Source organism: Zophobas morio, unplaced genomic scaffold (assembly GCF_036711695.1).
Source record: "Zophobas morio isolate AGI-343-1 ecotype UQ-CSIRO unplaced genomic scaffold, CSIRO_AGI_Zmor_V1 ptg000018l, whole genome shotgun sequence".
Taxonomy (NCBI): Eukaryota; Metazoa; Arthropoda; class Insecta; order Coleoptera; family Tenebrionidae; genus Zophobas; species Zophobas morio.
The window spans coordinates 1317168-1329673 of NW_026972123.1; the positions used below are offsets into that span (position 1 = coordinate 1317168).

General features: G+C 25.0%; 1 protein-coding gene across 3 annotated transcripts in view; it reads right to left on the reverse strand.

The window, feature by feature from the left end:
• Positions 1-3187: 3187 nt before the first annotated feature.
• The window catches only part of LOC135130844 (YTH domain-containing family protein 3), a 95833-nt gene continuing 86514 nt past the window's right edge, over positions 3188-12506 (reverse strand). For all 3 annotated transcript variants that reach the window (XM_064058277.1, XM_064058276.1, XM_064058275.1), the window contains one exon: positions 3188-4922. In XM_064058277.1, coding sequence (XP_063914347.1) covers positions 4872-4922 — 51 coding nt within the window. In that variant the 3' untranslated portion in view covers positions 3188-4871. The remainder of the gene's footprint in view (positions 4923-12506) is intronic.

Here is a 12506-nt window from a genome sequence, read left to right on the forward strand (position 1 = left end):
GAAACAAAAAAAAACTCGAGAGATCCAATACATAATTCCAAAAATATAAATTCAAAAAATATAAAAAAAAAAAAAAATGAAAAAAAAACAAAACAAAATAAAAGAAATTCAATTATCCAAAAATCGAAAATACAAAAAATCAAAGAATTTGAAAAATCCAAAAAATTCAAGAAACTTTTAAAAAACTAAAGAAATCCAATAATTCGAAAAATCTAAAATATTCAAAAAATCCAAGAAGTTCAAGAAACTCAAGAGATACAATTATCCAAAAAAATCGAAATTATCCGTAAAATTCGCAAAAATCCAAAAATTCAATGAATTAAAAAATCCAAGAAACCCAAGAACCAAAAAAAAAACTCAAGAAATCCAGTAATTCCAAAAAATAAGATATTCAAAAAATAAAAAATCCAAAAAAATTTTGAAAACCCAAGAAATAAAAAATCCAAAAGAATCCGAAAAAAAAAAAACAAGAAAATCAATTATCCAAAAAACAGAAAATGTTCAAAATATATAAAATTCGAAAAAATCCAAACAATTAATGAACTTAAAAATTCAAGAAATCAAAGAAACAAAAAAAAGCTCGAGAAATCCAATACATAATTCCAAAAATATAAAGAATTCAAAAAATCTAAAAAAAAAATTGAAAAAAAAACAAAACAAAATAAAAGAAATTCAATTATCCAAAAATCGAAAATACAAAAAATCAAGGAATTTAAAAATCCAAAAAATTCAAGAAACTTAAAAAACTCAAGAAATCTAATAATTCGAAAAATCTAAAATATTCAAAAAATTCAAGAAGTTTAAGAAACTCAAGAAATACAATTATCCAAAAAAATCGAAATTATTCGTAAAATTCGCAAAAATCCAAAAATTCAATGAATTAAAAAATCCAAGAAACCCAAGAACCAAAAAAAAAACTCAAGAAATCCAGTAATTCCAATAAATAAGATATTCAAAAAATAAAAAATCCAAAAAAATTTTGAAAACCCAAGAAATAAAAAATCCAAAAGAATCCGAAAAAAAAAACAAGAAAATCAATTATCCAAAAAACAGAAAATGTTCAAAATATGTATTCAGAAATGCAAAAAATCGAAAATATTCAAAATATTCAAAAAAAATCCTAGAAACTTAAAATACCCAAGTAATCCAATAACTCCAAAAATCTAAAATATTCAAAAAGTCCAAGAAATTCAAGAAATCCAATTATCCAAAAAAATCGAAAATGTCCGTAAAATTCGAGAAAATCCAAAAAATTAATAAACTTAAAAAATCCATAAAATCCAAGAAACAAAAAAACCTCAACAAATCCGATAATTCAAAAAATTGAAAAACCCAAGTTGAAAAATAAAAAAAAACGGAAAATCCAAAAAAATCCAAGAAATGGAAGAAATCCAATTTTCCAAAAATTCGAAAATATCCATAGAATTCGAAATGAATTTAAAAATCCAAGAAATCCAAGAAACAAAAAAACTCAAGAAATCCAGTAATTCCAAAATATTAAATATTCAAAAAATGAAAATCCAAAAGAAATTTAAAAACCCAAGAAATAAAAAATCCAAAAGAATCCGAAAAAAATATATAAGAAATTCAATTAACCAAAAAATAGAAAATATTCAAAATTTGTATTCAAAAATCCAAAAAATCGAAAAGATTCAAAGCATTCAAAAAAATCCGAGAAACTTAAAATAATCAAGTAATCCAATAATTCCAAAAATCTAAAATATTCAAAAAGTCCAAGAAATTCAAGAAATCCAATTATCCAAAAAAATCGAAAATATCCATAAAATTCGAAAAAATCCAAACAATTAATGAACTTAAAAATTCAAGAAATCAAAGAAACAAAAAAAAGCTCGAGAAATCCAATACATAATTCCAAAAATATAAAGAATTCAAAAAATCTAAAAAAAAAAAATGAAAAAAAAAACAAAACAAAACAAAATAAAAGAAATTCAATTATCCAAAAAAATCGTAATTATCTGTAAAATTCGCAAAAACCAAAAAATTAATGAATTAAAAAATCCAAGTAACCCAAGAAGCAAAAAAAAACTCAAGAAATCCAGTAATTCCAAAAAATAAAATATTCAAAAAATGAAAAATCCAAAAAAAATTTAAAAACCCAAGAAATAAAAAATCCAAAAGAACCCGAAAAAAAAATACAAGAATTTCAATCATCCAAAAATCGACAATACAAAAAAATCAAAGAATTTAACAAAACCAAGAAATTCAAGAAACTTCTAAAAACGTAAGAACTCCAATAATTCCAAAAATCTAAAATATTCAAAAGTCCGCGAAATTCAAGAAACTCAAGAAATCCAATTACATATATCAAAAAATCGAAATTGTCCATAAAATTCGAAAAAATCCAAAAACTTAATAAACTTAAAAAATCCATGAAATCCAAGAAATAAAAAAAACCTCAAAAAATCCGGTAACTCACAAAATTCGAAATGAATTTAAAAATCCAAGAAATCCAAGAAACAAAAAAAAATAAGAAATTCAATGATTCTAAACATTAAAAAAAAAAAAAAACAAAAAACAAGACAGGGTGGGTGGGCGGGACTACTTACGTTCTCCGATGGAGTGGAAACTAATAGAATCTAGGAAGTGAAAAAAGTAAGAAGTAAGAAATGAAACTGAAAATGATACCTGGATGTCGAAATCTACAAGAAAATGTCTACTCTATTTTCGAAAGTGGTTGAAAAATGGCAGAAATTTTCAAAAATTAGAATTTCACACCAAACATTTCGAATTTAATGCTTCGTGACCATAAATAGAAAATTTCCAATACTTACCTTTTTCAAATTTCGACCTATTCTCGAAACTCGTGTAAAATTTCTTTTTTGGAGTATTTTGGGTTGCATAATTCGTTTTATTAGTTGATCATCTCATAATATTTATATTTAACTGCAAAATAAATTCCGGCACGTGTTTTCATATTAAAAAATAACCGAGAACCACTTGGTACTTATTAACACTTAGAAAACACCGTAATGCTCGGTATTTAATTGAAAAAGTTGAACGAATCATAAATGTAGGATGCACTCCCGAATACTGTGGTGTTTAAAGTGTTGCCTAGATATCAGGCGTGGTTGAAAATCGGCGTTTTTTCGCTGTAGGTCGTTCACCGGTTGTGGATAAGAGGAAAATGAGTTTTGATGAAAGAAGCAAATAAAAAAATAAACCATGCTCCAACTGTTACCTTCATAGACTGTATTTATAACAAATTATCATAAATATAGTTATAGGAGAAATAATTATGTATATGTAATATTGCTACACAACTTAATGAGAAAATAAACAAGTTCAAAAGTCTTCCAACAAGACTCGCAAGAAAAAATAAAAAGTGTTAACAATAATGATGAGAAAAATATATATATAATGAATATAAATGTAGGTATATAGGAAAACCTGTCGTCGATATGCACGTATCGAGGATGGGCCGAACGAACGAACGAACAAAGAAAGAAACCTCCAATGTCATAATTGATGTTTCTTTTATTGATGATGTAGCTATCAACAGAGGATGCCCACTGTTCGGATCACACAATCAATCAATCAATCAATATATTTTATACAATCACAATGCACTCGGTGCATCAGTCTAATATATTAGGCACAGTGTACAAATAGACGACGAAAACCAAATGCTATGTTCATCTTCGTACTGAACGTCAGAAATCGACAACGAATAAAAGTTCCTTATAAAAGTAGCACCTATAAAACGCAATATTGTCTCTAATGTACACATTTATTAAATTACTCCTCCGCGACATCTATCTCTCTCTCGCTCGCTCGCAATAATTATTTACACAAATTTGGTGGGGCGAAATGAATTCGAGTGAAAAGTCTAAACATAGCATTCGCGGGTTTTCTAGCCTCGCTTTAAACTATTCATCTTTTAACAAATATCTTAATAAAAACTGCACATAGTTCATTTCCTACAAGATTAATAATTACGATTACAAAATTGAAAAACATCATAAAACTGTAACATATACAAACAAACGCGTCACTGTCCGTCAAGAAACGAAACTTTTAGCCAATTTGTTTATTTGTCCTGTAGCGCTCGATTATCACTTTCACAGCTTCAGAGTGTTCGGAAAGTAGTGTTGAATTTCTTCGTGGATCTTCGACTCTTCGACGTCCCGCTGCTGATTCAGAAATTAGTCCGGATAAATCAACACTTTTAATTAATTCAACTACCTCGCAACGTTCTTCTAGTTATATATTACAATTTAATTTATTAAAGAGTCCACTCGACAGTAAAATCAAATGAGCACTGCACTACTATATATATTTTTGATTGCATATCAGCCCGATCCGAAGAGTGGGGGGCCACTAACTTTGTTATTTTCTTTATTTATACAACTATATTACTAGAATCCATATACCTTTCAGTTAGAGTCGATATTTAAAAATTCAATTGAAAACCCACATGTACAAATTAATTGGAATTTTTTTCGAGCTTTTTTGCTTTTTATTTAAAATAGCAACACCACATAGACCCAGAGGATGCACTGAAACTTTTTTCTTAGGCGAATACACATCAATTAACTTAATCGGTCATTATCTCATTCAAAGCAACATGTTATAAGCAAATTATTATCATAATGAGTTTAGAAGAAATAAACGGGGGGAGGGAGGGGGGCGTCTAAACTAGAGCGATGCGAAAACCATCAGAGTACGGACAACTAATCTGATACCGTCTATGTGAAGTATATGAAATAACAAGCTAGTAATAGATTATAACACTACAGTAAAGAGCAGCCATAACAATGTGTTATTTTTTTCTTTATTCTTTTATACTTTTATTATGATGTAATATTTTACTCTTTTACTCTCTTCTTCTTCTTTTTTTTTTTAGTTATACTTTAGTTGCGGCCGCCTCGGCCGCCGCGACCCCGATTGCTGTCTCCGCGGTCCTGAAACAGAAAAAACGACAATCAATCAATCATACTTCATTAAGTTTCTTCTTAAAATTCTTTAAACAACTACTATAAGATAATATTCTCGATTTTCGCTTGAAATTCAATGTTGTTATTTCAGGAGTGTCGCAAGGATTTTAACACGGATCAGTTCTTTTTTACCTTTATATAAATGACCGAATACAAAAAAAAATTGGTGAAATTATAACTATAATTGAAAATATATAACAAAAATTAGTCCAAAGTTATTTAAACAGAACTTCAACAGACAAATATTTATTTCTTTAACATTTTTTTTTTACTTGTAAACTCGGGGGTTCTCAAAATATTCGAAATTTTGAAAAATTGTAAAACTGAAAAATTGGAAAAACAAAAAATCCAGAAATCGAAAATCAAATTGAAAATTATGAAAACTAAAAAATCGAGGAATGAAATACGGAAAACCCAAAAAATCAAAAATTGAGAAATCGAAAAAAAAATAAAGAATCGAAAAATTGAAACACGGAAACAACAAAAAAATTTAAATTAGCGGTATTGAAGAATCGAAAAAAGAAAGAATTGAAAACTGGAAAAACCGAAAAATCAGAAATTGAATGGTTTTTGACATATTCGAAATTTTGATGGAAAAATTGTGACATTAAGAAATTGTAAAACTAACTAATCGAAAAATCAGAAAATTGAAAAATGGAAAAAATTAAAAAAATAAATAAAAATTGAATAAACGAAAAATCTAATTTGAAAAATCAACAAACTGAAAAATCGAAAACTGAACGCTTTTAGAAGTATGGATTCGAATTTATGCAAAATTGATATGCTGAAAAATCCAAACTGAGAAATTAAAAAATAAGAAATTAAATGGTTTTCGAATCATTCGAAATTTTGAATCATTATAAAACTGAGTAATCGAAAATTATAAAAATAAGAAGTAATCGAAAAATTGAAACAAGGAAATAACAAAAAAATTAAAACTACAGATGTTAAAGAACCAAAAAAAGAAAGAATAGAAAATCGGAAAAACAGAAAAATCAGAAATTGAATGGTTTTTGAAATATTCAAAATTTTTATGGGAAAATTGTGACATTAAGAAATTACAAAAATGAAAATCGAAAAATTGTAAAAATGAAAAGTGAAAAAATAAAAATCGAAAAATCTAAATTGAAAAATCGAAAACTGAACGATTTAAGAAATATGGATTCGAATTTATGCAAAATTGTGAAATTGCAAAATCAGAAAACTTGAAAAAATGAAAAATCGGAAAATTGATATGCTGAAAAATCCAACCCGAGAAATTAAAAAAAAATAAATAAATGGTTTTCCAATCATTCGAAATTTTGAATCATTATAAAATGAGTAATCGAAAAATCGGTAAATTGAAAAGTTGGAAAAATGAAAAATCGATAAATCGAAAATTAAAACTAGAGATGTTAAAGAACGAAAAAAAGAAAGAATAGAAAATCCGAAAAACAGAAAAATCAGAAATTGAATGGTTTTTGAAATATTCGAAATTTTTATGGGAAAATTGTGACATTTAGAAATTACAAAAATGAAAATCGAAAAATTGTAAAAATGAAAAGTGAAAAAATAAAAATCGAAAAATCTAAATTGAAAAATCGAAAACTGAACGATTTAAGAAATATGGATCCGAATTTATGCAAAATTGTGAAATTGTAAAATCAGAAAACTTGAAAAAACGAAAAATCGGAAAATTGATATGCTGAAAAATCCAACCCGAGAAATTAAAAAAAAAAAAATAAATGGTTTTCCAATCATTCGAAATTTTGAATCATTATAAAATGAGTAATCGAAAAATCGGTAAATTGAAAAGTTGGAAAAATGAAAAATCGATAAATCGAAAATTAAAAAAATTAAAAATAATCGAAAAATTGAACAAGGAAATAACAAAAAAATTAAAACTAGAGATGTTAAAGAACCAAAAAAAAAGAAAGAATAGAAAATCGGAAAAACAGAAAAATCAGAAATTGAATGGTTTTTGAAATATTCAAAATTTTTATGGGAAAATTGTGACATTAAGAAATTACAAAAATGAAAATCGAAAAATCTAAATTGAAAAATCGAAAACTGAACGATTTAAGAAATATGGATTCGAATTTATGCAAAATTGTGAAATTGCAAAATCAGAAAACTTGAAAAAACGAAAAATCGGAAAATTGATATGCTGAAAAATCCAACCCGAGAAATTAAAAAAAAAATAAATAAATGGTTTTCCAATCATTCGAAATTTTGAATCATTATAAAATGAGTAATCGAAAAATCGAAAATTAAAAAAAATTAAAATAATCGAAAAATTGAACAAGGAAATAACAAAAAAAATTAAAACTAGAGATGTTAAAGAACCAAAAAAAGAAAGAATAGAAAATCGGAAAAACAGAAAAATCAGAAATTGAATGGTTTTTGAAATATTCGAAATTTTTATGGGAAAATTGTGACATTAAGAAATTACAAAAATGAAAATCGAAAAATTGTAAAAATGAAAAGTGAAAAAATAAAAATCGAAAAATCTAAATTGAAAAATCGAAAACTGAACGATTTAAGAAATATGGATTCGAATTTATGCAAAATTGTGAAATTGCAAAATCAGAAAACTTGAAAAAATGAAAAATCGGAAAATTGATATGCTGAAAAATACAAACTGAGAAATTAAAAAAAAGAAATTAAATGGTTTTCCAATCATTCGAAATTTTTAATCATTATAAAATGAGTAATCGAAAAATCGGTAAATCGAAAATTAAAAAAATTAAAAATAATCGAAAAATTGAAAACAAGGAAATAACAAAAAATTAAAACTAGAGATGTTGAAGAACCGAAAAAAAAGAAAGAATAGAAAACTGCAAAAACCGAAAAATCAGAAACTGAATGGTTTCCGAAATATTCGAAATTTCAATGGGAACATTCTGACATTAAGAAATTGCAAAACTGAAAAATTGTGAGGTTGAGAAATTAAAAAATTGAAAAACCGACAAATTAGAAAATGGAAAAAATTAAAGCAGAATTAAATGGGAAATTGAAAAACCGAAAAACTGAAAAATCGGAAACTGAACGGTTTTAGAAATATGTATTCGAGAAATTATGCAAAAGTGTGAAATTGAGAAAACTTGGAAAAATGAAAAATCGACATATCGAGAATGAAATCGAAAATTATAAAAATAAAAATCGAAAAACTGAAAATCGGAAAAACCAAAATATCAAAAATCTAAATTGAGATAATCGAAAGAGCGGGTTTTCGAAATATGTATTTCGAAATTTTGCAAAATTGTAAAATTTAATAGAATCAAAAAATTAGGAAATCGAAAAATTGAAAAACGGATAATTAAAAAAAAATAAAATAAAAAAGTTGAATACAATTGTATAATTGTAAAAATCAAATCGCAAATTATAAAAACAAGAAACCAAAAATTGGAAAATCAGAATTTGTTTCTTCTTCGAAATGTTTAAAATTTTGAGAGATCAAGTACTGCGCAATTGAGAACTTGGAAACCGAAAAATTAAAATAAAAAATTCAAAAACTGAAATTGGGAAAATTCTAGCAATTATGAAAAATCCATTAATCGAAAAATCAGAAATTGAACGGTTTTCGAAATTCCCGAAATTTTGTAAAATTGGAAAGTTGAAAATCGAAAAGTTCGAAAATGAAAACTTGGGAATAACCGATATACGAAAAAACAACAAAAAAAAAATCGAAATAATTAGGCCAATCGAAAGATCAGAACTTCGAAATTTTGCAAAAATGTGAAATTTAATTTGTCGGAAAATTAAAAAATTGGAGAAATGAAATCGAAAATTAATAAAACCAAGAAATCAGAAACTGAAGAATCCGAAAATTGTTCAAAAAAAAAAAAAAATGAAAAATCGAAAAATTGAAATACGGAAAATTAAAAAAAATCAAAAATCAAAAAGTTGAACAATCGGAAAAGTGAAAAATCTAAATTAAGAAAATTTTGTAAAACTGGAAATTCGAGAAATCGAAAAACTGGAAAAATGAAATCGAAATTTATAAAAAACCAGAAATCAAAAACTGAAAAATCAAAAAACTGACTCACGGAAAAAATGAAAACTCGAAAAATCAGAAATTGAATGTGTTTCGAAATATTTAAAATTTTGATCGAAACATTGAGACATTAAGAAACTGAAATTGGAAAAAAGAAATCGAAAATTATAAAAATCAAAAATTGAGAAACTGAAATCGAGAGCCTGGAAACCAAAAAAACCGGAAAAATTAAAATAAAAAAATTCAAAAACTGAAAAATCAGAAAAACGAAATACGGAAAACAAAAAAAAAAATCAAATATCTAAATTAAGAAAAATTGGGTTAATCGAAAGATCAAGTTTTCGAAATACTTCGAAATTTTGCAAAATTGTAAAATTGTAAAATTTAATTTGTCGGAACATTATAAAATTGGAAAAATGAAATCGAAAATTAATAAAACCAAAAAATCAGAACTTGAAGAATCGGAAAATTCTTGCATGGGAAAAATAAAAAATTGAAAAATAGGAAATCGAAAAATTAAAATATGGAAAATTCAAAAAATCAAAAAGTCGAACAATCGAAAAAGTGAAAAATCTAAATTGAGAACAATCAGAAATTAAACGGTTTTCTAAATATTTCAAAATTTTCCACAATTGTACAATTGTAAAACTGAAAAAATGAAATCAAAAATCAAAAATCGAAAAATCGGAAAACTGACTCATGGACAAATTGAAATTCGAATAATCGAAAAATTTGATCGAAACTTTGAGAGATGAAGAAACTGCAAAATTGAGGACTTGGAAATCGAAAAATAGAAAAAATTAAAAATGGAAGAATCGAAAAACTGAGAAGTGTAAATTGAAAAACCAATTAATCGAAAAATCAGAAATTGAACGGTTTTGGAAATTCTCGAAATTTTGTAAAATTGGGAAATAGGAAATTATAAAAATTAAAATAATCGAAAAACGGAAAAATAAAAAAGATCAAAAATCTACATCCAGAAAAATTGGGCTAATCGAAAGATCAGGTTTTCGAAATACTTCGAAATTTTGCAAAGTGTGAAATTTAATTTGTCGGAAAATTAAAAAATTGGAAAAATGAAATGGAAAATTAATAAAATCAAAATATCAGAAATTGAAGAAAAAATGGTTTCATAGAAAAAATGAAAAATCGAGAAATTCACAAATCGAAATACGCAAAATTCAAAAAATCAAAAATCAAAAAGTTGAACAATCGAAAAAGTGAAAAATCTTTTTTGAGAAATGGCCTAATCAAACATCAGAAATTGAGCGATTTTCGAAGTACTTCAAAATTTTGTACAATTTCAAAATTGAAGAATTAAAAACTGTAAAACAGAAAAATCGGAAAACTGACTCATGCAAAAAATTAAACAAAAAGAAAAAAATCGGTCATTAGAAAAGTTGAACAACCGAAAAATTGGATAATCGATTAATTGAAAAATCAAAAAATTAGAAAAATTAAAATAAAAAATTCAAAACTGAAATAGGTAACATTATAAGAATTAAAAATCGAAGAATCGAAAAATTAAAAAATTTAAATTGAAAAATAAATTAATCAAAAAATCAGAATTGAACAGTTCTCGAAATTCTCGAGATTTTGCAAAATTGAAAAATCAAAATTATAAAAATAAAAAAATCAAAAAATTGAAAACTATGGAAACCCAAAAATTGTAAAATTGTAAACCTGAAAATCGAAAAATCGGAATAATGAAAAACGGAGAAATCAAAAATCATAAAAATAAAAAAATTTAAAAACGGAAAATTCAAAAATTTAAAAAACAGAAGTTTATCAATGAAAAAAATTAAAGAATCTGAATCTCAAAAAATCGAAAAATTAAGATATTACAAAACTTAGAAATTGGGATAATAAGTTGATAATTTGAAAACTGAAAAATGGAAAAAATTAAAACTCGAGAAATCTAAAATGATGAAAAAAATGAAAATTGTGCCAATAAATTTGAAAATTTGGAGCAATGATAAATCGAAAATGAAACTGAAAATTCTAAAAATTTAAAATTCGAAACACTAAAATACCGAGAAATCAAAAAACGGACTCATTGAAAAAATAAAAATCAAAAGGTTTTTGAAACATTCGAAATTTTGATTGAAAAATTAAGCGATTATGAAACTGCGAAATTGGAAAATTTAGAACTTGAGAAACTGAAAAATGGGAAAATCGAAAAATCAGAAAGTGAACCGTTTTCGAAATATTTAAAAATTTAAAATTAAGAAATTAAAAATCGGAAAATTGGAAAATCAAGAAATCGGAAAACTAACTCATGGAAAAAATGAAAAATCGGAAAATCAGAATTTGATTCTTTTTCGAAATATTTAAAATTTCGATGGAAACTAAGAAGATGCGAAATTGAGAACTTGGAAATTGAAAAATCGGAAAAATTAAAATAAAAAATTCAAAAAGCGAACAATCTAAATTTAAAAATCAATTAATCAAAAAATTACGGAAAAATAAAAAAATTTAAAAATATGGAAACCCAAAAATTGCAAAATTGTGAACCTGAAAAATCGAAAAATTGGAAAAATGAAAAATGGAGAAATCGAAAATCATAAAAATTAAAAAATCAAAAAACTGAAATACGAAAAATTCAAAAATTCAAAAAAAAAAGTTTGGCAATAAAAAAATTAAAGAATCGAAAACTTAACAAAATCGAAAAATTAAGATATTAAAAGACTTAGAAATTGGGGGATTGAGTTGGTAATTTGAAAACTGAAAAATGGGAAAAATGAAAAACTGACAAATCAAGAAATCGGAAAATTGAAAAAATGAAAACTCGAGAAATCGAAAATAATGAAAAAAAAAAAATCGAAAACTTGAAAGTTGAAAAAATCGATAAAAATGAAAAAAATGAAAATTGAACGAACAATAACAATGAAAAATCGACAAATCGAAAATTAAATCGAAAATTGTAAAAATATAAAAACCGAAACACTAAAATACCGAGAAATCGAAAAACTGACTCATTGAAAAAATGAAAAATCAATAGGTTTTCGAAACGATTATGAAACTGTGAAATTGGAAAATTGAGAACTTGAGAAACTGAAAAATGGGAAAATCGGGAAAATCAGAAAGTGAACAGTTTTCGAAATATTTAAAAATTTAAAATTAAGAAATTAAAAATCGGAAAATTGGAAAATCAAGAAAGCGGAAAACTAACTTATGGAAAGAATGAAAAATCGGAAAATCAGAATTTGATTTTTTCTCGAAATGTTTAAAATTTTGATCGAAACTAAGAAGGTGCGAGATTGAGAACTTGGAAATTGAAAAATCAATTAATCAAAAAATTTAAAAATATGGAAACCCAAAAATTGCAAAATTGTAAACCTGAAAAATCGAAAAATTGGAAAAATGAAAAATGGAGAAATCGAAAATCATAAAAATAAAAAAATCAAAAAACTGAAATACGGAAAATTAAAAAATTAAAAAAAGTTTGGCAATCAAAAAAAATTAAAGAATCGAAAACTTAACAAAATCGGAAAATTAAGATATTAAAAGATTTAGAAATTGGGGCATTGAGTTGGTAATTTGAAAACTGAAAAATGGGAAAAATGAAAAACTGA